At 36.6% G+C, this 27,624-nt stretch overlaps 1 protein-coding gene across 3 annotated transcripts in view; it reads left to right on the forward strand.

Annotated features, from left to right (window-relative positions):
* The window catches only part of VPS41 (VPS41 subunit of HOPS complex), a 137,670-nt gene that overhangs the window by 35,911 nt on the left and 74,135 nt on the right, over positions 1–27,624 (forward strand). For all 3 annotated transcript variants that reach the window (XM_060781605.2, XM_060781603.2, XM_060781604.2), the window contains 2 exons: positions 2,800–2,877; positions 24,860–24,934. In XM_060781605.2, the coding sequence (XP_060637588.2) occupies positions 2,800–2,877; positions 24,860–24,934 (153 nt within the window). The remainder of the gene's footprint in view (positions 1–2,799; positions 2,878–24,859; positions 24,935–27,624) is intronic.

Raw genomic sequence — 27,624 nt, forward strand, 5'->3', positions numbered from 1 at the left:
TCACATGCAATGAAATACAGAGAATTTAGGATTCTGACCACTTGAGTAGTGCTAAAAAGGGGAAATGTACCCTGTTCCGAATCAAGCGACATCACATTTTGGGGATATAATGTTTTAAAGCTCTGTATTTTTGTTGTACAATGAAGTAGGAAATAGAGCAGTTCTTGCATTATTTTGACAATTTATTTGTGAAGTACATGTGGAGGATTCACACTATTCTATGTTCGTTTTCAACTAGTGAAAGGTGTGGCGACATGACCAGAATGAACTGTGTGATTTACAACTGTAGCTTTCTTTCTTTTAGCTGGAACTAACATTTTAAATAAGATATCCAACATTTCTTGGCATGCTTTTGAATAAATAAACCAAATAAGAGAGTTTTTTTTAAAAAAAATGAGTAGGAGCTCTAAGAGCAAAACTACATACTTTGCTTATGGATATATCATTTCTTTTATATACTTCGGGAAAAACCTGGCTGTGAAAATGAAAGGATATTGAAACAACAACAACAACAAAATAAACATTCCCTTTTTTTATCCTTCTGTTGTGTTGAATTGCACAGTCTATCTAGAAAGTGCTTTCAAATGCTGATAGTGGAAGGTAGTACCCCTCCCCTCCCCCTCTTCCTCCTCTTAATAATAATAATAATAATAATAATAATAAAGTTTATTAATTACTTGCCTCTCCTCATGGCTGGAGAATGCTTTCAAATGCTGACAGCACTATGTAATACTATTTATGTTCCTGAGTTATAAATGATAGGCTGTTAAACTGCAAAAAACTGTTTTGTGGGACATCCTGCAGCACATTTTGCTATAGTTTTTCACTGAATACCTCATAGAGTCCCAATCTGTTCACATAGTTTGTGGCAGCCACAAAAACAAAGTTTCTGCACTATAACTACAACTTTCAAGGTAGTAGTAGTAATAATAATAATAATAATACTTTATTTGTACCCCAGCCTATCTCCCCAAGGGGACTCAAGGCGGTTTCCAACAAAAGTAACAAAATGGCAGACATTCAATGCCGAAAACAGACAATGATAAATCAAAATAGTGGATAAAACAATCTCAAAATAAACTTATAAAACTAAACAAAAAATACATAATTGAACACACAAAACCAAATAACACACAATTTCCCTAAGCGTCCAATATCTAGGAGAGGATATATATAAAGGTATACTAGTCTTCCTCCTCTCCATATGCTAAGGCGCATAAATGAGTTTTTAAAAGCTTTTAAAAGGAGGAGGCATTTTTATTTCTTTAGGGAGGGAGTTCTAGAGGAGGGGGGCGGCCATGGAAAAGACCCCCTCTCTCATCCCCACCAACTGTGCTTGAGATTGGGGCGGGACCGAGAGGAGGGCTTCCTCCACCTGAGTACAAGGTTCATGTTGTTTTGTATATGGAGATGTGGTTTTTCGGACAGTCTGGACCTAAAATGTTTAGGGCTAAGTACCACACAATTAAACTTTCAAACCAGGAACATTTTTTTTCAATTTTTGTTATGTAGTGTAATAAAGGTAATACTACTATGACAACTACTACTGCTGCTATTACTACTACTACTACTACTAATAATAATAATAATAATGTTTATTTGTTACCCACCTCTTCTCATGTCTCGAGCAGGGTAGAACACTGTTAGAGCATCCAGCTAAAACACATTACCATTAAATACATTACTATGACATTCAAATATTAAAATACAATAGTTGTGGAAGGTAAGGATAAAACCTATAGTTAAAAATTGACTGGGAAGTTTACTGGAAGATATATCCCTTTAATTTTGTCTTAAATTTTGTCAGCTTGTTTAGCAGTCAGAGCTCTTCCGGCAGGTCATTCCACAGTCTAGGGGTGGCCAGTGAAAAGGTACTCTGGGAAACAGTTGCCACTTGGGTTCATGTTGGTTGGAGTCAACTTCCTCAGAGAGCCTGAAGCACATTATATGGGAGGAGTGATCCTGTAGGTCAGGGCTTAAACTTTAAGCTTTAAAAGGTATAACCAACACTTTGTACTTTGCCTGGAAACTAATTGGCAGTCAGTAGAGTGATTTTAGTATAGGTGTCTTTTGCTGACTACTAGATATTCCCCTGACCAATCTGGCTGCCACGTTTTAAACTAACTGGAATTCTGAACATGGTACAATGGACAGCATACAGTGCATTGTGGAAGTCCAATCTTGAGTTTCTCTGTAGCACTCCAAAACTGCAAACGCTGTGTTTCAGTAGCCCGCTCATTGTTTTGTGTCATGTGGCCCGCTCATTGTTTTGTGTCTTGAATGGTTTTATTTTACTGTATATTGGTTGTAATATTCTTATAGCGTATGTTTTATGTAATTGATTATGTTGTTGTTTATGTTCTGATTTTATTTTGTTCCTGTGTTGTTGGGCTTGGCCCCATGTAAGCCACCCCAAGTCCCTGCTGGGGAGATGGTGGCGGGGTACAAATAAAGATGATGATGATGATGATGATGATGATGATGATGATGATGATTATGATCCCATCCAGGACTGGTTTGACACACCTCCAACTTTAGGTTAGGACCCTTAATGGGAAGCACTTCTGGTCTCAGAAGGAGCATGAGTAAATGTCCATGGCATCATTTCTTGTCAATAGATTTGGAAGATGGGTGGGGGTTATCTTATGCCTCATATTTGGCAGTTGAAATGCATCAGTAGTACAGGTTTCAAGACCTTCTGCATTATTTGTATACTGTCATTACACAGACTACTATGCAAAGCATGTTGGAATGTATTTCTTTAATCATAGGATGATTTCTTTCTTCTCTTCCTTTCAGTTTTTGGCACTTGGAACACACTATGGCAAGGTTTATTTACTTGATGTCCAGGGGAACATCACTCAAAAGTTTGACATTGTAAGTACAACCTATTTTAATAAGTGACCGTTCCAAAAAATACTTTTTTGGAATCAACATCATACTTGTGATATTCCATGCCATCTCAAATGGCAGTTCTGTTGCTGCTAGCTATGAGGGTTATTCAGCATAATATCAGAATTATTGGAGTAAGCACTTCTTGCACTTAAACTAAGCCAGAATTATTAATAGCTACCAGCTATCACAATTCGTATGAATAATTGTTATTAGATTTGTTTGGTAAAGAAAAGTTAGGATGCTAAGTGGAGGAAATTTAAGCCAATTTTAATGAAGAAAGTATTGTATGGGTCCATCAACTTCAGGAAGAACTTTCTTCATTTTCAGTGGGATGGATTTTTGAGTAATTGCTTTCTCCAGCTGAACTGGGGCACAGTAAACTCTTAGCAACTTTAAAAATCATTCAAATTTTGAATGGAGCACTATGGGAGAGGCACTTCCCTACTCAGAAATGAATGAAACATGATTTCCATTCATATTTCGACTTTCTTTTGGGAACCTATTGTCAAAACAGATGCAGGGCAAATAGATGATGTTTCATGGTAAAAGCATGACCTGTGATTGAATGGGGGTGGAGGATTGGATGGAAAGGGATGCCTTCTTGGCAATAGACTTGCTTCCTCTTAAAATGGTTGCCATATGATGAGATTTGTCATACAGACTTTGGTAGCCTTTCAGGTGAAATTTTATCTATCATAAGTTAATTGGGAAGAAAACAAAAACAGTTTAAGTGATTATCAATATTTATGAAAAGTAAATTAGACGACTGAAGAACAATTAAGGTGGTGTTTTAAGGACATGTTTTGGTGGAGAAATTCATTACTTTCACCTTTTTGAAGCTTCTTATGAAGCTTTTTCTTTTTCTTTTAGAATGGAGATTCTACGTAGGATGACTGACACTGTAGGACAGAGTTTCTCAAACTGTGCTCCTCCAGACGTTTTGGACTTCAGTTCCCACAATTCCTAACAGCTGGTAAGCTGGCTGGGATTTCTGGGAGCTGAAGTCCAAAACACCTGGAGGAGCACAGTTTGAGAAACATTGCTGTAGGATAAAGCTCTCTCCACCAATTTTTTCAATTTATCCTTTTTATCAGTTAAGCCAAACTTATACTATAGACAGGTCCTATAGAGTAAGAACTTTATAGCCTCCTTGACAGTGGTCTGAGTTCATAGTCACACAGATAGTCTTAAATTATGTTTGAAATGCAACATGAACATAGTGTAAAATAAGCACTTTGAGAAGGACATTCTATAAATGACTGCCAGGGTCACTCATTCAATGTTGTTGATGAAACCAAATTTCAACCTGGATTCAAAAAGAGAAAATGGTCATTAGCATTACCATAATAAAAACTGTTCATATGCATATCTTGTGACATATAGAGCCTGAAACAGCTTGTTAGCTTTACTTTTGTTAGTTGTTAATATATGTTCTATCATATTGAGATGCCAAAGGTAATTGAAAATTGATTGATTGCTTTGCTACTTCACTTTATCTGCTGCAAATATATAAAGCTAATATTTTATGTGAATATCCTGAAGCACGGTCTCTTAAGGGAATGTATTGATTGGAGAAGAGAATTTTAAAAATCTTATTGTAGCTTCCTGAAATCTCAGAGAAGAGGCACAACACAAATTTTATGTAAAGTCATTTTCAGGGGGATAAATATACCTGTTACACATATGTAGGTGATATACTTTCATTGTTTAAGAAAAATATGCACAGTGTACACAGCATTGTTATGTGTACTGGTAGTCAAAGTTTTTGAGGCCACTGTTAGTAGTCAAAGTATCCCTCACATGGTGTTGACATTTTGCAAAACAGAACATGTGTTCTGATGCTGACACAACAATCTTTCATGCAGAAGGTGAGAGGGTTTTTTTTTTTAATCTATGTAATTGTTGCCCCCAAACCCACTGGTAGAACAAGCTTTATAGAGTTGTATTTAGATTGACAGTTACTTTACCTGAAAGCAGTGAAAGTAATTTTGATGGTATTCCTTTCTATGATGTATGTGTCCTCCAGGTATGTGATAAACTCCATGAGGTCATGTGTAAAAATGGGAAGCCTTTCTGAAGAGATTCCTGCCCAGTCTTTGTTTTGTATCTCCATGAAAGTCCTTGAAAATGTGTTCCTATCAGAGCAGTTGCTTGTGGGTCAGAAATATAGGACTGGAGCACATAAGCTCAGCAAACTGATTAGTTCTGTCTTGGTGGTGGTGGTTTGCCACTCCACTTTATAGTGTTTCTTGTTCTGTTTCTCATTTTTGGTCACATATATTCTGGTCCAAAATTCCATGATCACTTGATTATATATATATATATATATATATATATATGACAGATGTACTACCATGGACATCTCTGAAGTACCAACTAGAATGTGAAATTGGAAATCCTATACAAGTAAAACCCGTGCTTCACAGATTGAGCAATAGCCCATTGCCTTGCTGTACACGATATTTAACGAAAAGCAAATTTGAAATACACCCTCTGCAGCTTAAGCAGGTAGTAAGTCTACTAATCTCAGAGTGCTTTTAGATGTTCAGAGAAATTTTGTCCCCTTTTGTGTCCAGTTTTTTTTTCATATTGTCCAAAACAGAATTGAGTAAGTTTCACTTACCACTTCCATGGCAATATGAAGAAGCCTACAAAATAGCAAAAAACAGTTCATTTCCCCCACCCTTTTTTAAAAAAAAGTATTTGTTTATTTATTTAATATATTTATATTCCGCCCTTCCCACCCCGAAGGGGACTTAGAGCAGAACACATATACAGCAAACATTCAATGCCATTATACACTGACTGAACATAGAGTTATATATAGGCTGTACTGTACATAGAATTATATATTGGCTTTTCCATCTTCGGCATTTTGGAGGCTCTGCTCGGTTCTGGCCACGGGAAGTGCTGTCACTCCACTTTCCCGGCTGAAGAGCTTTGTTCATAAACTTCCTCCTGTTTTGAATATCCAAAGCTATTGTGAAGTGCATTACAAAAATCTACTGGTCCTGCAGTGATAGGGCTGTGCATTTTTTCACCATTATCATTATCAATAAAAATGTGTCTATTTAACTAAAGGAGGGGGAGAGAGAGCTACATAACTAAAATGCTATGTTTCTGTTCAACAAGTTTCATCCTGAATTACAAGGAGACATAGTGAGTTGGAACTTGGGAATCTTAATCTGTAACAACTGTTCATTATTATCTGTAACAACATGCTCATTATTAAGATACACTTCCTTTTCTATTTTTCGTCACCAACATGGCTGCATCTTTGTCTGTGACACCTGCTTAAGATTAACTGATATGAGTTCTGGGATCCTGAGCATTTGACAAATTGGTGTTCTTCTGTATTAGGGTTCAGTGCTTTGAGTGAGATGAAATGTGTCAAATGAGTTGAAAATTATGACTTAAAGGCGATGGAGAAGAAAAGCCTGCTAACTCCACTGACAAAGGAGGATGCAGAAGCAATTTACAGCATATTAATTCCAAATGCCTCTTCATCTTCTCTTTTCCTCAAAGAATGTCTACAATTTATTAATATAATTATTGCCTCAGCTGACATCCTGGTAGATTAAAGAGCTGTAGATATGAGAGCTATACAAACACATTTAGCTAAGTAACAAATCAAAAATGTTTTCACAGGGCAGACAATTCATGCCCTATGGCCAGGTGTTTCAATAAATACATATTTAGAACAAGTACAGTAACAAGACATGGCTTGTGCCAACAGAGTCTTGCACTTTGCCCAGAAAGGAGAAAATGTAAATGGCTTTATAAACAGGTTTGGATTTTTAATATTTAATGGTTTAGTAGTGATGCCTGAATGTGGAAAAAGAAATGTAAATATCTACAGTTTTAAAGCATTCCTTGGGTGCAAACAAGTTGATTTTTTTAACAGTTGCCTCTTCTAAGGCTTTTTGCAAATGGGAGAATTAAAACAAAAATAGCATTAAATATTTAAAACCCACCCCCTTTTGCTGCAGAATTTTTTAACATGTGTTTCCTTAGTCCTTCAAGGCCCATTACTTTTATATTTAAATATTTGATAGCTTTGAGAACAAAAAATATGTTTAATCAGAATGGCAGAAAAAGTTTAAGTAGTCACATTGCCTTTTTGTAACTGTGAAAAGCTGGAGGCAGTTTCTTTTTGCAGCACTTAACTCTATTAAAGTTTCAACATTTAAGAATGTAATGGGCCAAAAGTCCATCCAGCCCAGTATCCTGTTTCCAATCAAGGTTAGCCAGGTGTTTTTTGACAAGCAGAAATGGAAATCAACATTCCTTTTTCATCTTAAAAACTTGGTCTTCAGCATAATGAACTATGATAAGTTCTGCTTTCAAGAAAGAATTTGAATTCAGGGTTAAACGGTGAAACACAGTCCCCAGACTGATGGATTGGCATTTTAACCAATTATTGGGACTTCCTAGATGTTACTTGCATTTCTTGTAGGGCATGTGTGCTATATCATCAAGCAAAGAGACACTCATTCAATGATCTTTAATATTGATGTTTTTGACATGAAATATTTCTCAATGTTGAGTATGTGGTAGGGAGTATATTTTTTTCAAACAGACTCCTTGACGAAAGTCCAACATAAGAATTCATAAGTGGATAGTCAACCCATTGGTCAAGAATTGATATTTTTTTCTGTGGTGAACACAGCAGATAGAAATATTCCATCCCATGTAATGTAGCAGCTGCTTAAGCAGTGTGTTTACATGAGAAGAGGAATTGGCTTGTTCAAAGATGCTTTTGCCCTGGCTGCCCTCCAGATTTCCTAACAGGGAAGGGAGGATCATCTTCTTCTTTTTTTTTTAATTAGAATTTTATTAATTTTTATATAGATTACAACGAAAGAGTGAGAACAATAAAGTATAGGAAAGTGAGGAAATAAAGAAAAAAAGGAGAAAAAAGAAGAAACAAAAAAAGTATACTAAAATCCCAAACAACCCCTAAAAAAAATAAAAAGGGAAAAAAATAAAAAAAATTCTACAAAAATACACAAAAAACACACACAAAAAGAAAAAAAACTGACTTCCATTCCATCTTCTTGGATCATATCTTCTTATTATTCAAAAATATAAAATAAGTTCAAAAAGAAATTGTCTCTCTTGTTTCTTATTTTCCCAAATTGTCCAGATATTCATGGAGATTATCCCAATTCGTTCTTTTTAGTATCATACCTGTATTTTTCTTCAACAAAAAAGTCAATTCATCCATGTCCTTTATTTCTCTGATTTTTTCCACCCATTCCTGTACGGGTGGTACTGAGTCTTTCTTCCATTCTCTAGCAAAAACAATTCTAGCGGCAATCGTCATATATGTAAAAAGTTTATCCTCTTGTTCCGTCAGTTGTAGATCTAAATCTGTAAAACCTAACAAATAATACTCCGGTTTTCTTGTAAACGTTTTTAAAATCTTTTGTGTCTCTTCATGAATTACCCTCCAAAACTTTAGGGAGGATCATCTTCTGAAAGGCTTGCTCTTTCCTCTCTTTAACAGATAAAAAAAAGAAAGAAAACAAGACCTTTCATTGTCTCTCCTCAATGAACAAGTTCCACAAAAGTCAGTCATATTCTTGCTTCCTGCTCTGATAGAACTTGCTTTTTATCACTCTTCTTCCAATGCTCCAGAAGTATTTCAGTTAATTAAGAGATTTAGCCAACTTCTCCAGCCAACTTCAAATTAAATAGGTTCGTATCACGATACTAGACTCAGAGCACCAAAGGCATTGGTGCACTGTCTCTTCCATGGCCTGAGAGACTTCTCTATGCTTTCTCTTCAGTGATTCCTACTCTCAAGGGTAATGATGACAATGTGATGGGGAAAAAGCTCTGTAAGCCTTGACACTCCAGTGTATCCAAGGAAGACTTGGTTTGGTATTCTGACAAGGTGGTAAGCATTATCTTGGTTTCCCAATAGAATCTACTAATTCAACCAATAGAAACCATGAATTCACATTAGAGTTTTCCACAGGTGATACACTACAAATACACTGAGTTCCTAAAATTCTCAGTTTCATATGGATTGGAATTTCTCCAGGAATGTATTGACCAGAGTCTGAGACTCAACACTAACAAGGCAAATTGCAAGAATTACTTCATTGTTGCTGCACATGCAAAGGACCAGGATTACATCTCATTCACATGTTTGGAGATTCCACATGGGCTGTTGCTCCTTGCCATTTTGCCTCCTGGGACCTGCACAAAGTTCTATTTATTTATGACATTTATATGCCACCCTTCTCACCCCGAAGGGGACTCAGATTAATTTTTATTTCTAAAGGCATTAACAGTTCTGTTCAAACACCTTCAAGAGGCCTTTCTGAAGCATGTCTCCTAGATGTTGTTGTTCCTGACCATCATCACCTCCACATGAAGGGTATTGGAACTAGACTCCATGTCAGCATGGAAAGAACTTTTCATCATCAAACTTTATTCTTTGATGTTTTGGTTGGATACCACCTTCATCATAATGTTTTTCTAAAGGGTTTTTAAAGAAGTACTGTAATACAAACTTTTCAATTTTTTTTGTTACTGTCTTGTCTACCCTGAGTTTTTAAAAACCAATGAAAACTTAGAAATATGCAGCATGTGACGCATTAAACACAGATTACTTTTTGAATATTGTAACAATAAATGGCAACATTTTATTTTTTAATACAAAAAGTAACAGAATGCTTTACTTTTTTGAAAGCAACTTTCCAAGCTCTTTCTATAGTTATGATAGACTCTAATCTCCACAAATTCATCCAATCTCTTTTTTAAAGCCACACGGAGAAAAAGGCCAAAGGCTTGTCGTCTGCTTAAGATGGTGTCCTGCCCTGGTTCTTCAACAGGTTAGAATTTCATGCTATAGGAACTACTCAAGGTGCTGTGAGCTTCATATTTCCTTGATGGGATTATCTCTTAAGTATGTCACACTTCCAAAGGCCTTTTAAAAGCCATTCCTTGACCCACAGTCATATTTTGCCTCCATTTCAAAACCGTATTCAGTCTCTCCTTTGTTATAACTTCGTTGCCACTCTTGTTGATTTGTCGTGTGGCATACTTTGTGGACAGTACAGTTTTACATTTGACAGAAAAGCAAAGCATATAATGACCCTGTCCTTGCTATTACTGTGGAGAATAAAGAGCCTAGTTAATTGTTGTTGGCAAAATAATAATGCTTCAGGTTTCTTTTCTCCACATAGGAAGAAAGCCTTCTTGTATTGATTTAGAAAAGAAAGATTTTACTTTAGACTGGACTTTCATATGCGTTAGTCTTCAGCATTTCACATATTTTGACAGGCTGCGTAAATTTTTCTGTTTATTACTCTAACTGCATCATTTCAGTTGTCACTGCTGGTAGCAGAGAAGACAAAGCCGTGAAATGCCAACCAGACCATGGAATAGAATGTTTACATGCTTTAAAAATAATCTGAAATGTATACCGGATACTGACATTGTGTTAGCTACAATTAAAATCCATTGAAATCACTATAACGAATACCTTTGTTCTGACCCATGTTACTCAAATGTTTCAAAGCTAGAAAGAGAAACAGCACTTGGCAAAGATTGTCAGGGGCCAAACATCTGTTCTAATGCTTGTGGAACTTGCTTTAGTGGAGATATATACCCATGGATTTCCCATTGTTTCTGTGCATTGTAGATGGTCGAAAGGAACAGCTTCGATGTGTTCAGAGGATATTGATAATGGGTACTTCTAGAATACTAAATTTGAAGTCAGTAGGCTGATTGTAGGCTTGGATGAATCCAGTGCAAAGAGAGAAAGTTTCAAGGATGTAGAAAAATGTATTTTATTCTTATTTTTAGAAAGCCTTAGATGTTTTAGCTAGATAATGTTTATGATGTTTTCTCCAGGGGCTGTTAGCAGACATTACCTTGGATATCCATCTTGGATATCAAACCTGGCAATTTCTTGAGTAAAAAAAGAAAAGAAAGGGAAGAAAAGACACCTCTGAGACTTACAGATTTATATTAGCATTCACTTTTGTGGATGATAAACTACTTCCTCAAATTCTTCGAGTAAAATATTCAAGTCCCGGAAAGATAGTTGGATATCCCCAATTAACTAGTTGTGCTACACATATCAGAGTGAAGCAAGATACAGAAAATGAAAAGTATATTATTAAGTAATAAACCTGCAATATATAATAATATAACGACCTTGGTAACTCTTAAGCATTTGAGTGTGTTTCAGTAGAATGGGGGAGGGAAAAAGAGGATGGCACCTTTAAAATGAACAACTTTGTTTTGGCATGAGCTTTCATGAGATTCAAACCTCTTTGCAGTCTGATGAAGTTTTTTCTGTGAAACAAACACACTTTCTGCCATTTCAGTGTACGTAGTGCACACTTTATGAATGTAATGGTGTTTGGACATTCTGAAAATGCATATCTATACCACAAATGGGCAGCTCCAGTGTTCTCATCCCTCATCAGATCTTGGAGGGTCTCACTCTCCCATGAGAAACCCATTCTTCCGTTTCTTCCTTAAAAAAAGAACCCTTGTGCCTTGTAAGAGGCATGGGGTCTATTTTGATCTGTACTCTCCCTTTTACTTTAATTTAAATCACCCAATACACAAAGAAGAAGAAGAAAAGAACACAAGGAAAATAAATCAGGAAGAACAGGGGAAAAAATTAAATGCAGAAACCAAGATCTTATAACGTATAGAATCCATATGATACTAAAACCTACAAGATATATCTGCATAAAAGATTTTTTACAGAGATTGCAGTGTATAATTGGAGAATGGAGAACATCAACATTATTACTGCAGTAGTTAATAATAACAGGTTTCATGAATTGCCAGATCACAGCCTCCATATTGGATTTGTGTGTGTGTATGTGTCAGGTGCCACTTGAGAATTTGCAAGTCACTTCTGGTGTGAGGGAATTGGCCATCCATGTTAAAGATGCTAACAAGAAACAGGTACATACCTTAATATGTAGTAGCTGTGATATACCAGTCAAAACCTGGCCTTACTTTTTCAACAAATGTAAGAAATTGCAGATCAACAAGTAACTCTTCAGACAAACTTAGCAATGTTGAGCATTCGGAGGGTGGGGAAAGTGAGAAACCATTGAGTAAAAACTGCATTGGCTACTTATGCTTTGCAGGTAGGATGGTTTTATAGCTAGGAAAGACTATTTATTCTACATAATTTTAGACTAGTTAAATAGACTGTAGGTTATAGCTCTCATGAAAAAATTGACCAGGTTTCATCAATAGCCAGAAAACTTAGAAATAATCAGATAAGCAATTCCTTCATTTTTGCGCCCCTCCTCCCCAACATAATTCTAGGCTGACAACATATAGTTTTGAAGAAAGGTGCCACCTTAACCCAAAATGCCATACTTCAGAGTGACAAAGATAAATAAAATATGATATTTCCTAGAGTACATGAGAAGCTATAATTGGGGGTTTCAGGGTGATGGAAAGCTATATAAAAGAGTTTGGTGGCTGTATATGGTTATCAGGCTGCATTTTCACTCATCCTAAAATATAGGTAGCACATGGAAGTATTTGATATACTCCAGCAATGTAAATGTGTAAATTAGTAGACATTTGAACGTTTGAATTCATGCTTTGAAGTTAATTTTGTTTGAAATAGTTTACACCAACATTTTGCATTATCAGTGATGACACTGTTATGTTAACTTGTTATTTGTAAGGTTGGTGTTGAAAGAACTTTATATTTGGCTTCTGTGAAAGTGTTGGAACCACAGATGTATCATATGGTTTGGTATAGTAATTATAGCATAATTAAATATCTAAGCATGACTCTTCAGTAGATGGTCAAATTTATTTATTTATTTATTTATTTATTATTTACAGTATTTATTTACCGCTTTTCTCACCGCTAGGGGGACTCAAAGTGGTTTACACATAGATAATGGCAAAAATTCAATGCCTTACAACTACAATAGTAAAACCACACATTAGACATAAATCATATTAAAAACAGCACATCACCAAATATCAAAACAGTTATTAAAACCATAAAACAATCTCATCAGTCGAGTCGCCGTTCCAGTCCTTGTCCCACTAAAAGCTGCATACATCTATTGTCTGAAGGCCTGGTCCTAGAAATTAGGTTTGGAAAAGTCCTTACAAGATAAACAAACTCTTTATGCACACAGATTCATTATTGAGAGACCCCCTGCTGTCCTTACATAAATTGAATGTTAGGTTATTTTGCCTTATTGGGCCACATTATATTCTTCTTAACATATCCAAATCTTATCCAGAGACTGGTGAGATGATGTTTGTTTGAGAACAGTAGTGTCTCTATTCATGTCTGTAGTAGTACTCATATTTATCATATGGCTGGGCTTTGCCCTGAACAAGGTGGCTGAGCCAGTGGTTTTGCTACAGAGTCCCCATGCTTTCACATATTACCCTTTGATATGCTCCCTGTAGTAGGAGCTCAGCAGAGTTAAAGAGTTTGCCACAGCATAGTCTTTTAAGAGAGAGTAGAAGCTTATTAGATAGATGTGTGTTTGCTAAATCCCAACAACCTTTTAAAAGTATTGGGAGGATTTGGAAAGGATTGGCTTGTAAGAAGCAAGTACTGCTGATTCCCAGAGCTTGCTTCCTTTCTTTAAGCTGCGTTTTATGTCTCTGCCTACCTTTTTTTTTCTGTGACAGAGACAGAAAATGGGTAAGAATGCTATAGTTCATTGGGCTGAATAGTTGTTTAAAAGTTGCAAGTTTGCAACTCTATGAGATGCTTTTTCAGTGCCAAAATACAATGAACGACTTCTACAATTCAAAGGTGTATGATTTATAATTTCACTGTCTGCCACCAAGTCTTCCATTACAACCTAACCTCAACAGTTCCCATTATTTGTTTTAGTATTATGTTTTTCCTTCAGTCACTCTAGTGCTGCCAAGGAAAACAGATTCCTCAGGAGTCTTGCACCCATATAAGGCTACTTTCACTTTTAAGAGTCCAGTATCTATACCAGGCATGGGCAAACTTCAGCCCTCCGAGTGTTTTGGAATTAAACTCCCACAATTCCTAACATCCAGGAAACTCTTAGGAATTGTGGGAGTTGTAGTCCAAAACATCTAGAGGGCCGGTTTGCCCATGCCTGATCTATACTATCTTTTGTATTGCTATTGCTTTGCTATCAAGATTTTCAGGGATTGTCAATGGCACAGGATTATGTTCTTGCCTATATCCTGTGGCCTGGCTCTGTGATATGGCTTTTCACCGTCCCAGTATTGTCAGTGTCAAGAATGATACTTCTGCAGCCTTTCCCGTGTTTTCTGAAATTTCTTGAGCATGTGGGCAAAGGAGTATGCCATAGCACCCATTGCTCCATTGAGAAAAACTTCATAATTTCTTAGAATAGTTGTCAATTACTGTAATTAGTCTCCAAAAACAAAACAAATACATATTTAAAACTCAAGAAGAACTGAAGGATTCAGGACTTCACCTACAGAGGTACAGATATAGGCAACTGAAAGAAAGATTTACACCAAACAGTAAAAATATGGGATTTGAAAGAGATCAATTGGAATCTGAAAAGGAACTGTGTACAAACGAAACACATCTTATTGGAAAAATATGTAAAGTATTACTGAAGATGGAAATGGAAACAGAACTGATCAAGGATTGTACGATTAAATGGGCATAAAATGTTGGGCACAACATAGAACTAGATAAATGGGGAAAATGTGGACTGTTGGTTTAAAGAATATTCAATTCTGTGATCTTAGAGAAAAAAAATATAAAATGATGACCCCATTAAAACTAGCTAAAATGTATAAAGGAAGAAACAACAAATTCTGGAAATATAAAGAAGAAGAGGGAACTTTCTTCCAGATATGGTGGACCTGTAAAAAAAAAAAAGCAAGAGAATTTTGGGACAAGGTACAAAAAAAGTTGCCAAAAAAATTCATTCAAAGATACAGTTGGAGCCCGAATTATTTTTATTGGGAATGTGAAATAAAAAAACAAAATCATTAAACTATAAAGTATTGCGCTACATGATAATAGCAGCAAGAACGGTATACACACAATTCTGGAAGAAGGCAGACCTCCCAGCAATAGAAGAATTGATAGTTAAAGTCTTTAAAATGTTTGTTTGTTTATTTATTTATTTACGATATTTATAGCTCGCCTTTCTCAGCCATATGGCGACTCAAGGCGGGTTACAGATTGGCACAATTCTATGTCAGGCATTCATTAAAGTGTCATTAAAAACAATCAACATTACAATATAAAACATAAATAAAAAGTTAATCAGTGTCATCTTGTTAAAAAATAGCAGAAATTGACAAAATAGCAATGATGAGCAAAGAAAAAACATAAAAAAAACTTTATCAAGGACTGGGAACTATTTCTAAGCTAGGCTTAGAAAGAAGGAAAAGTTTGTTTTTTTTAAGAAGGCTTCAAAATTTAACCTGTTAAAATCTGTCTATAGAATTTATAAATAATAAATATCAGGCCAGAAGGAAGAATAGAGAAACAATGCAATAGGAAGAAAGAATGGAATTATATATGAATGTCTCCAACTCAAGGGACGGGAAATCACTAAATTGGGAGGGGGTGAGAGCATAACCAATTACAAATATTGTATAGATATTAGGAAGTATTGTATTGGTTCATGCATATATAAATATATAGAGATTTGTTTCACTGTTTTTATGAATATGTAAATTAAAATAAAAACATATTAATTGAAAAACAAAACAAATAGTAAATTGTGATGTTTCAGTTGCTCTGCAGATTGGTCAAAAAAGCTTCCATTAATTCAAATTCTGAATTTCTCTGAATTAATGGGAAAAGAGCACAGCAACTCATAATCTCTAAATCCATTCAGAATTTCAGAATTTAGAAGAATGCCAGATATAGAAGAGGCTGTATGCCATTAGCTTTGTTTTGGGCTTCTGTGCCAAAACACTAACACTTCAAAGTTGTATCATTAATGAAATGTTGCTGTTTACATTAGAATGATTTTCATCACAGAAAGTCACAAGGAGTAAAATTTAAATAGACAGCCCTTGTTCTAGTAGGTGACATTAATGGTGGACTTAAAGCCCTTTCTTGCCATTAAAAAAAATACAACACGAATAACATGATGAACAAAGCACATGAGTATAGCAATTCTTTCTTCCCAATGGGGCTTAAGATACTATTGGTAATGAACTTTGTACATCAGTTGGCTTTTGCTCTAACATGATGCAGAACCTTATTTGTTTTAGAAATCATAACAGGATGTGTCATTATTCATTATTGCATCCCTAATGGAATGCTAAGTAATTTAGATAAAATTCTTAGAAATAGCATGTACAGTAGAGTCTTGCTTATCCAACATAAACAGGCCGGCAGAACGTTGGATATGCGAAAATGTTGGGTAAGAGGAGGGATTAAGGAAAAGCCTATTAAACATCAAATTACGATGTGATTTTACAAATTAAGCTCCAAAACATCATGTTTTACAACAAATTGACAGAAAAAGCAGTTCAATTCACAGTAATGTTATGCAGTAATTATGAATTTATCACCAAAACAGACAAGGGTTCTTTCTTTCTCCTACCCTGGACATTATTCCAGGTGGGAGGTAGACTGCGTTGGATAATACAAAACCTTGGATGAGCAGGTTGGATAAGCAAGACTCTACTGTATATGATTTCTTGCTTTTCCATCTCAGAATTGACCTTTAATTGCAACTTTGTCTCTTATTGCCTTGGAACTTGGTTTGAATGTTTCTGTATTTATTTATGTACTAGCCGTCCCCTGCCACGCGTTGCTGTGGCCCACATGGGGGTTCTGTGTGGGAGGTTTGGCCCAATTCTATCGTTGATGGGATTCAGAATGCTTTGTGATTGTAGGTGAACTATAAATCCCAGCAACTACAACTCCCGAATGTCAAGATTCTATTTTGCGCAAACTCTACTAGTGTTAACATTTGGTCATATTAAGTATTTGTGTAGAGTTTGGTCCCGATCCATCATTGTTTGAGTCCACAGTGATCTCTGGATGTAAGTGAACTACAACTCCAAAACCAAAGGACACTGCCCACTAAACCCTTCCAGTATTTTCTGTTGGTCATGGGAGAACTGTGTGCCAAGTTTGGTTGAATTCCATCGTTGGTGGGGTTCAGAATGCTCTTTAATTGTAGGTGAACTATAAATCTCAGCAACTACAACTCCCAAATGACAAAATCTTTTTTTTTTTGAGTGAAGGACATACATTGGGTTGTTAGGTGTCTTGTGTCCAAATTTGGTATCAATTCATCCAGTGGTTTTTGAGGTCTGTTAATCCCACAAACGAACATTACATTTTTATTTATATAGATTACAACATTTATATGCCGCACTTCTCACCACAAAGGGGACTCAGAGTGGCGTACAAGATATATATACATACAATATATTATATTATTAGCATAGTACAATATCAGTATTATACAGGGTTAGTCAAAATGCATAGGCCAATAAGCCATTCAATTGAATGGCTTATTGGCCTATGCATTTTGACTAACCCTGTATATTACTATATTGTACTAAATCATTATATTGTAATATTATTAGTAATATTACATGTAATATAAAATAGATAATTGTAATATTGTATTATTATTATTAGTATTATATTGTATTACATTATAATATAAATATCATATGTATATACAATATATTATATTATATTATTAGTAAAGCACAGGAGACAAGATGGAACTGTCTTCTGCCCCCCTCTCCCTTCACTCTGGCCAGAGCAGGAGTTGGTAGCATTATTCTACCATTATAGAATTTTTTTAAACCCTTTGAAATAAATATATCTCAAGATACACATTTATTGAAGGGAATTATATACTATCACAATTGCCAAGATGATTGGGCAGTCATACCCTACAGAAATTCTGCAGGTCATTTGAAGATGTATTCCTTGAAAGGAGGTCCATAATATCACAGTAATCAGCGGGCTTACTCACAGGTAAATGGGCATAGGACTATAGCCATAGTTAATAATGAAGGATTCAATCTATTAATTTTCCACTTCATCTAAATAAGAATGTAAAAAATGGTAAGTAAGGTAGATGGTAGATGATAAGTAAGGTAGATGATAAGTAAGGTAGATGGATACATTATGTATTTCAAGTATTGTCTTAGATGAGGCAATTAAGGGCACATTTACATTAACACTGAAATCCAGGCTTGTCTTGCTATGAACCGACCCTGGATTCTGCAAAGCTGTTTAGCCCCCCCTGTTCCCAACTCCTGGCAGCTGTGGGAGTAGAGTTCGGACCATTCAGACTGGTTGAAACTGAATAAATTCTGCTGGACAGTCATACGATCAGCATCCAAATAAACAGTAAATTCTAGTCTGTACAACCTACTTGGGAGTGAGCTATACTTAAAAAAAAAGAAAAGCAAATAGCCCTGGATCAATGGACAATTTGGTCATGCATAGCTTTTTCTTCATTTCCCCGCATTGCTCTTGCATAGGATGTATCTGCTGTCATTTTAAATGATGTTTATTGTGTCCAAACAGGCCCAAATTGAATAATTTAAAATTTGGGCCAATTTTAAACCAAAGTGGGCAATTTTTACCTCTCTGGTGGACTATGTATAACTTGCACAATATTGGCAACAGTCAGTTCTGAAAACTACTTTTAACAAAATCTCAGGATTTGGTGTCCAACTTTCAGATTTGATATGTATGCATGGGATGTTACTGCTGCTCAGGTGGTGTTTGGAAGCATTTCTGTCTGGAAAAGTCTTTGCATGAAATAAGAGCAACTGAGCAATTGAGACTGTGAAAGAACATGATGGTTTGCTCTACATTACTCACTCCTGCTTTTTTACAGTAGTTTATCCAGATTAAAAAAACTGGATTCTAATCATGTTACTTTTGGGCAATCCATAATTGAAACTATATAATTAATTCTCTTTTTAATGAATCAACAAATTGAAGTTTGTCAAAGGACTGGGTTCGGTCATCATGAGAAGCAAACACTGTTATTCCAGCGTGCAGCGAGAGTGACGGGGCTGTGTGCCATGGTCATGATAAATCAGAATCTTAAAGAAAGATATGGGCCACATTATTATTTCTGAACTAGCATCCCTTGCCACACTTTGCTGTGGCCCACTTTGGTGGTCATGGAAGTTTTGTGTGGGAGGTTTGGCCCAATTTTATCGTGGGGTTCAGAATGCTCTGTGATTGTAGGTGATTGTAGGTGAACCACAAATCTCAGCAACTCCCAAATGTCAAGATTCTATTTTCCCCAAACTCCACCAGTGTTCACATTTGGGCATATTGAGTATTCTTGTGGAGTTTGGTCCAGATCTATCATTGTTTGAGTCCACAGTGCTCTCTGGATGTAGGTGAATTACAACTCCAAAACCAAAGGACACTGCCCACCAAACCCTTCCAGCATTTTCTGTTGGTCATGGAAGAACTGTGTGCCAAGTTTGGTTCAATTCCATCGTTGGTGGGGCTCAGAATGCTCTTTGATTGTAGGTGAACTATAAATCCCAGCAACTACAACTCTCAAATGACAAAATCAATTTTTTTGAGTGAAGGACATACATTGGGTTGTTAGGTGTATTTCTTCCAAATTTGGTGTCAATTCGTCCAGTGGTTTTTGAGTTCTGTTAATCCCACAAACGAACATTACATTTTTATTTATATAGATGGTGGCATATACTTCTACAGATGATTGAAATATGCCACCATGACAGTAATTTGTGCTGAGACTTTTGTTCTTCACAACAACATTTGTTTTCAAGAAAATGTATGGAATCTGTGAATATTTTTTTTCCACCAAAAAGTATTTAGCTATAGAACATGTTGAGTCTAGGATATGCACAGATTAGTTGATATTCATTTTAAAGGGTTTGGCTGCAAAATGCTTCATAATTTCAAGTACCTTAAGAGTGGCTCCCTCCTGAAACAAATGTGCTTTGTTGTCACTAGAGTTAATCATGGCTAGTTTGCTTTTCACATTCCTCGAGTGTGTGTTTCTTGCTTGTTAACTATAATGAAAAAACATGGAGTCACACAGTCAACTTTTAACATGCTTAGAATTTTAGCTTACAAATACTGCCTCTCTCCTATAACTGGAATCAAATCTAGTCTAAATGTTTGTTATTCAATCTGCCTCCCTTCTATGGGGATGCAGCATTTGTGAAAGAATCAATTATCCATTTGTTAGTCAGAGGAGCTTTACAAATTATACATTAGCAAATTGATTTCTCAGGTTCACTGTTGAGGGACTGACACTATAAGGTGGGATGATGATGAGCATCAGGGGAGAAGAAGTTGCCACACAGTTGAAAGAGGCTCTTTGGCCATGAATTTATTCCTAATTGAAGAGCTGACATAATCCATACTAAGTGTATTTATTTCAAGCATTTTACATCAGGTAATTGATTATCACACAAGATGTATTTTGCAAGTGGCAGCTTTTCTTCAAATTTAGGTTTTTGCAGAAAGCTTTTCTTATAAGGTATTTGCTGGCCTCCCCTCTGCCAAACACGCTGACCATTTCTCCTGAACTTTCCCTCACCTATTAAAGTTACATTTTCTTCTAATAGTGTCAGCTTGACGTTATTGATTTCTTTTGAACAGTCAAACTTACTTATGTTGTCCAGAATTCCAAACAGGTCTCCAGGAGGAATAAAACTGCAGCTAACTGTAATTCAGTGGGGTCCACTTGTTCCTGCCTGACACAAAGTCTTGGGTTTTCTTCATGAAATCATGTTCCAGTCTAAAGTTCTTTAGATCCACATCCACGTCAACTAGTTTCCAGCCTTAAAGTTCCTTGCTTTTGTATCACATATAACATTTGGTGTAGTAATAGTTGCTGCAATAAAGTCTTGTTTTGCGATATACAACCATGCGTCTGTTTAGAGACTGTCTTTTCGAAAAGCTTTTTCTCTTTAATCAGCTAATCATTTCCATAGATTTCCTATTAGGAATGGTCTACTTATGTGGGCACTGTGATGGAACAGCACACTTCCTGAAGTTCTCCTCTTCGGGGAATTAAAATGCACTCCCAACTGATTGAGAGATATTCACCGTATCATTATCTCTATATATAAAAATGCTCTGTGCATAATGAGTACCTTAAAAACAAAAGAACCAATGAACGAAATCACACCAAATTTGGCAACAAAACATCTCACAACACAAGGAGTGACCATCACTCAAAAAATTGTGATTTTGTCATTTGGGAGTTGTAGTTCCTGGGATTTATAGTTCACCTACAATCAAAGAGCATTCTGAACTCCATCAACGATGGAACTGAACCAAACTTGGCACACAGAACTTGCATGGCCAACAGAAAATACTGGAAGGGTTTGGTGGGCATTGACCTTGAGTTTGGGAGTTGTGGTTCACCTACATCCAGAGAGCACTGTGGACTCTAACAATGATGGATCTGGACCAAACTTGCCACAAGCACTCAATATGCCCAAATACGAACACAGATGGAGTTTGGGGAAAATAGACCTTGACTTTTGGGAGTTGTAGTCACTGGGATTCACAGTTCACCTACAATCAAAGAGCATTCTGAACCCCACCAATGACAGAATTGGGGGACATTTCCCACACAGAACCCCCATGACCAACAGAAAATACTTAAGGCCATCCAATCCAACTCCTTCATCACGGCAAGAAAACGTAATCAAAGTCCTTCTAACAAAGAACCATCCAGCCATAGAGAGAGAGAGAGAGAGAGAGAGAGAGAGAGAGAGAGAGAAAGAAGGACAATGATATGTTGCATGTTCCAGGGTGGGCAAACCAGACACTCTCCACATCAACACTGACAAACTAACAGCAAGAAATACTGTTTACCCACAAGCAGAAAGAAATTACATATATTATAAACCAACACTTTCTCATTACTTTATTTTCCAGATCAACAGAGTGGGCCACAGCAACGCGTGGCAGGGGACAGCTAGTTGTTTATAAATATCATCTATTTATTTAGAAGACTTATAACACACCGTTTGACCAAAACACCCCGAGTGGTTTATAATATTAATAAAATGTATTGTATGATAAAAATCACAATAACAAGACATGTAAATATAGAACAGAGCACAAGTAAAATAAATCTAGGAGTAGGACTCAAAGGTAGACGGTCCAAAAGCCTGGCTAAATAAGAATTTCTCTTAGCTATTCACCCAAAAGACAAAAAGAGAGAAAAGGGTAACAACAGAACATTTTGAGGAAGAGTCTTCCACAGCCTTGTTGCCATTACTATGTTTCTTATAACTCGTATGTTTCTTATATCCCTCCTCATGATTTATTGCTTGTCCATCAGACAGAGAAACATTATTAAACTTTGTTCTTCACAATTTGGACCATAGCTTAAGAAGCTAGAAATGTTTGATGCTTAGACTTAGTTGTACAGCTGAAGTTTAGGGTAGCTCTTTCTCTTTTATTTCACGTGGAAAACTATAAGCTCTCTCCCCCCCCCCCCCCCCCAATATTCCCATTGATTACAATTTTCCATTTCTTTCCTTTTCTTATTGTGGACTAGTAGCACTGGTCTGTCGGCTGGCGTAGCACTGTTCATCAGAAGCGGTTCCCAAACTGTCTTTTGTGGAAAACTAGGGTTCCTCAAAAGCATCATCGGAATTCTGCAGAAAATATTTTCAATCTTTTTAAACAATTTTTTGAAAAGCCAATGCTAGAGTATGAAGGTCTTCTTTAAATCCAATGTACCTCCGCTTTAAAAACAAAATTTGAATCTTTATTTCCAAATGTACTACTTTATACAAAACACTCCAGCAATAGGAGTAGGTAAAAAAAAGGAAGAGTATTTTAGGTTCACAATGCTTAGGGATAATTAGGGTTCTGTGGAAATATCAAGGACACGTTGGGCTTCGCAAGGGGGGAAAGGGTTCTAAGGGGTTCCTTGACAAAAATGTTTAAGAACCTCTTTTCTACAGAATCCTGGAGTTTCTTTGGAAGCTTATCAGAGACTACTTAGTAAGACACTAACTAAATGAAGACAAGCTTCATTCCTGTTGCCAGCCACTAAACTGTCCTACACAATACTAGTTTGCTCTTTAAAAAAAAAGACTACTTTGCTTCAGATGAGCTTTTGGTAATTGACTAACTGCTGAAAATGATGCTTTTAATAGGTGAATGTTTGTACTTTTAATTGAAGCGCTATTAAACTGCTTTTAATATAATTTTAAAATGTTTTAACGGCTAACATACTTTTTAGTGCCTCAAATGTTTGACCTGTTTCTGGGTATTTGACCTACTGATTCCAAAAATGGCATCAGTTTCCCCCTATCAGCTCTAGTTTTTGAGATAGAGGACACATGCCATCTATCAGTTACCATCTGCTTAACCATAAAGAATCATGATAACCATATCTAAGAAACTAGAGTTGATGTGGTCTGTCCAATGCAATTTTCTGAATCAGCACCCCAAATAACCCCAGGAACAGGCAAAAATATCAAAATTCCAATTTTGGGTGTGCATTACAGTTTGTTTAATTGTGCTTTAGTATTACGTCTTTTTGTGCTGTATAATTCATTTGTAATGTTATGAGCTGTCTATATGCCAATTTTGGGAGAAGGAGGGGAACAAACCATCAACAAATGTTTATTGTGCACCATTTATTTTTCTTTCGTATCAAAAGCATTGCATAAATTCGTATAAAACCGATAAAAATATGAGAGCAGGTGGCTAAATATCTTTTGACCAAAAATGGGCAACAGCAATAGCATTGTCTGTAGCCTCCAACAATTCTTCCTCTGTACATAAGGCAGGGCATAGTGGACAAGCATACAGATGCAGAGTTGTCTGTTTTGCTCCACAGTCACATAAGGTGTGGGATTCTTTTAGGTAGTGGCATTTTGCCAGGTTGTCTTTTAATTTGCCCACTCCACTTCTGAGTCTGTTCAGAGACTTCTAAGTTGCCCATTCTTGGTTTGCCCCTGGAGGAAGACCCTTGCGGGGGGGGGGGGGGCATCCAGTTGGGATTTCCTGGTTTAGCTGCACAGAGGGATACTCTTGCTGTTGCTGGGGGGACGCCAAGAAGAGTGGAAGTTCCAAAAAAGCTTTTCCTTGATTTAAGCCTACTGGGAGGGGGCTGGTAGCCATGTAGTGGATGGATTTCACAGTGTTCAACCTATTTCTCTCACATTTAGCAGCAACTTCTCGTCGCACATCAAGGCAAGCAATGCCAGCTAGCTTGTAGAGTTTATCAACAGGTGTAGATTTAAGACATCCTGTGATTATTCTGCATGTTTCATTCAATGCTATGTTCATCTGCTTTGCATGGGCAGACCTATGCTAAACAGGGCAGGCATACTCAGCAGTTGAGTAAGACAAGGCTAGGGCTGATGTTCTTACTAATTTTCGGTCTGCACCCCATGTGCTGCCAGTATGTTTCCGCAGGATGTTATTGCGTGCAGCTACTTTGTGCTTGGTGTTCAAGCAGAGTTTCCTATATGCTAGTGCTCAATCTAAGATGACACCGAGATATTTAGGATGGAAACAGTGTTCAAGCTCTTGACCTTCCCAGGTGACTTTCAATTTCCTGTTAGCTTCACGGTTGCATAGGTTGAAAGCACACACTGGTGTCTTGGCAGGGCTAGGGTTCAGGTGGTTATCTTTGAAGTAGCTGGAGAGATCTTTCAAGGCATTAGTAAGTTGGATTTGTGCACCATGAAATATATATTCTCAACTTTTTTTTCTAGTTTGGAGGGATCTGATGGCATGGGGCTTAAAAAGTTTCATAAAAAAGGTTGGATAACTGTTTCTAAAGAGGAAAATGTGAGTACTAGTCATCTTTGTAGTCTTAGGCAGACAGCAGAAACAGGTTGAGACTGTGAAGAGACTACTGAACAGAGTTCTGCTTGAAGAGTTTCAAATAGTGCAGGCCTGGTTTACGGGGAATCAGAAGTAAGGTGTTCTTCATTGTTATGCTTTTTTGAAATGTTCTTTCCTCTTCTTGATTTTGAACAGAGTCCAGTTAAGATCAACCAGATAAGCCTGGATGAAAGTGGAGAGCACATGGGCGTATGTTCCGAAGATGGCAAGGTAAAACAAAAGCATCCGTTTCCACTGTTACCTTTTACGCTGAAGTCCTACAGCAACAGCACCTTGGGCCATCTGTTTTAGTACCAAACCCACTTGTGGAGAACTCATAATTAAAGTCAAATATATTTGGTCCAAATGTGCCTTTGGAAAAGTAATTATAAGGAATGTCAATAATGTTACTGTTATTAAGCTGATTAACAACTGCAGCAGGCGAACTTGTCACTGTAATCATTGCTACTGTGCCAGTTATACTTCACTGACTACCCTGATCTTCCTGCAAGACAGTAGCTTAATGCTTCTCTGCTATAAATCCACAAAATTGGTTTTTTGTGGGCAGGATTTCTGTGGGCTGGTGGTTTTGTGTGCGTGTGTGTTTTAACCTTACGATTGTTTCTTCTGAAATCTTTTGATAAGCAGTCACAGTCTATCAGAAGAATATAGTGCCATATAGTGGCTGCGTTAAACAAATGTGAAATCAATATATATAATATATGTACAGTTTCCTTAAAAATGTGGCACCTACTTCCTTGACGGGAGACATACATCATTTTGTGTACCGCACAGCCAATAATTATCCGTGTTCTCCTGGAATGTTGAGAGTGATGATATTTTAGTGATTTTGATGGTCGATTTCTCCACTTATTAGAATGTCTTTGTTTATTTGTTTGTTTTTAGGTCTGTGATGGTCTCTGCTAATATTGGTTGAGATGATTAAATTCCAGCCATAACCTATTCAGGTTGTTATTTCTGGGGAATAGTCCTGCTAGTAGGCATAGTGTATTAATGTCACCTCTCAAGATCTATCTCACTTAACATAGTAGAACATTGTTTCATATAAATCACATTTTTGGCAGTATTTTTATACTCATGCACTGAACAATTTAATCTAAATGAATTTAAAAGAATAGCTACATATGTATATTCCTTTATCACAGGTTACACCTATATAATATCTGATTTAAAAAAGAATATTTTTGCTGGGCGTATATGTTTATGTTTCTAAGGTTGCTGCTTCACAAAGGTATTTTGATTAATTGACAACAATTGAGAGGCTATTGCCAATCAAATGGGTTATGGAATTTTATAGCTTGTGAGGGACATTCTAAAGAATAATGTATTTGCCTCAACAAGACAAAGGCAAAAGCCAATAATTTTATGAGATAATCAAAATTGTCTGCCACTGATTTGGTTTTGGTTTTATTTGATGCCTTTTTTTTTTTACAAACCTTCTGGCCTTGAGACAGGCTGAGAATATGAATAAAGGCTGAAATATAAGAAAGTCTTCCAGATGTCATATAGTATGATTCCTTAACTTTATTTACTAACTTTGTTCATTGAAGTAGTTATACTCCTCTGTAAATTGACCTCATGAATAAGTTGATGGCAGGTTTTTGGGCCAAACTTATGGATTTTAATTTAACCTGTGGATAAGTTAAAGGAGGGGAAAACACCAGTGCTACATCAGGGATCCAGCTAGTCGTGTCTGCCATTTTCCCAGGTATTCAAAAAGGCCAGAAGAGGTGCTGTAATAGAGAGAATAGAGCAAGCCAATTCTTTTAGGTTCTCCCAGGACGAGCCTAGATTTCACTCTGCTCAGATGGTTTCTTTATTGATTAGAGTTAAGGGACAATACTTATGTCGAACTGTGTTTTTTGGGTAACTTTCTGACTACCGTTTCAAGATTATACATGAATATATATAGTATATCATACTATATCATCAGTAAAACAATTCATTTTACTAAGAGCAATTTACAGGGATCTGAAACCACAAACCAGCTTAAATAACACAGCAAGTAACCAGCAACAAGACATAGAATTTAATGAGAGCATAAGATGCCAGATATAAAATTATTTTGGTTTCTGGTCTGAGGGAAAGGAGCAATTTGATCTCATAAGGAAAGAAATTCCTTAATCTGGGATTTCTGTGAAGGCCTTTTGCACCGTACCTCCAGTCCTGGTGGCACACAATGCAGAGGCTTCCCCATATTAGAGTAGAAGATGGTGAGAGATGTTACCATATTAATAGTCACCGCTGCATAATAGCTGGGATGCATAAATTGGTATTTTAGTATTCATTGCATAATAGTCGCATGTGTAGTTCACTTGCCTGCACTTGCCTCCTTGGAGTTATGAGGCTTCACTCAGCTGTCAAGAAGATAGGCATACGGGGGCTGGTGAAGCTTCACTCGCTTGCAGGCCTGCTCCCTAGTTGGAAATTTTTCATCCTATAATAATTGCACCCCTTTTCCAGTAAAAAAAAAAATTAACACATTCATCCTGGAGAAAACACTTAATGGCATCTCAGTCATTTGATACTATTGTCCCTACTACAGGTTTAGAATATGTTTACGTAGTGAAATGCGGTATTCTTATAATCTGTTTCTCATTTTGAGGCCTTAACAGTCGAGTCAAAATTCTAACAAAGGATAACTGAAGGTTTTCAACATCAGCCAAGGGCTGAAGCTGAAAAGATCACTGTGCTGCTCTGGACAATACCATGTAGATCCTAAAGTGCTGGAAAGATAGAATATCTTTATTGTCATCACTGTCATAAAGTAAGTTTATCTGCAGACTCACCTTCTCCCGTATAATGCACCCTAGGTATACTTACATCAACCAATAGAATCCAAATGGCAACCATCACCTTTTCATTGGCTACCCCTAGATTGTGGAATGCCCTGCCGAAAG

Source organism: Anolis sagrei, chromosome 6, assembly GCF_037176765.1.
Source record: "Anolis sagrei isolate rAnoSag1 chromosome 6, rAnoSag1.mat, whole genome shotgun sequence".
In the NCBI taxonomy this organism is placed as follows: domain Eukaryota; kingdom Metazoa; phylum Chordata; class Lepidosauria; order Squamata; family Dactyloidae; genus Anolis; species Anolis sagrei.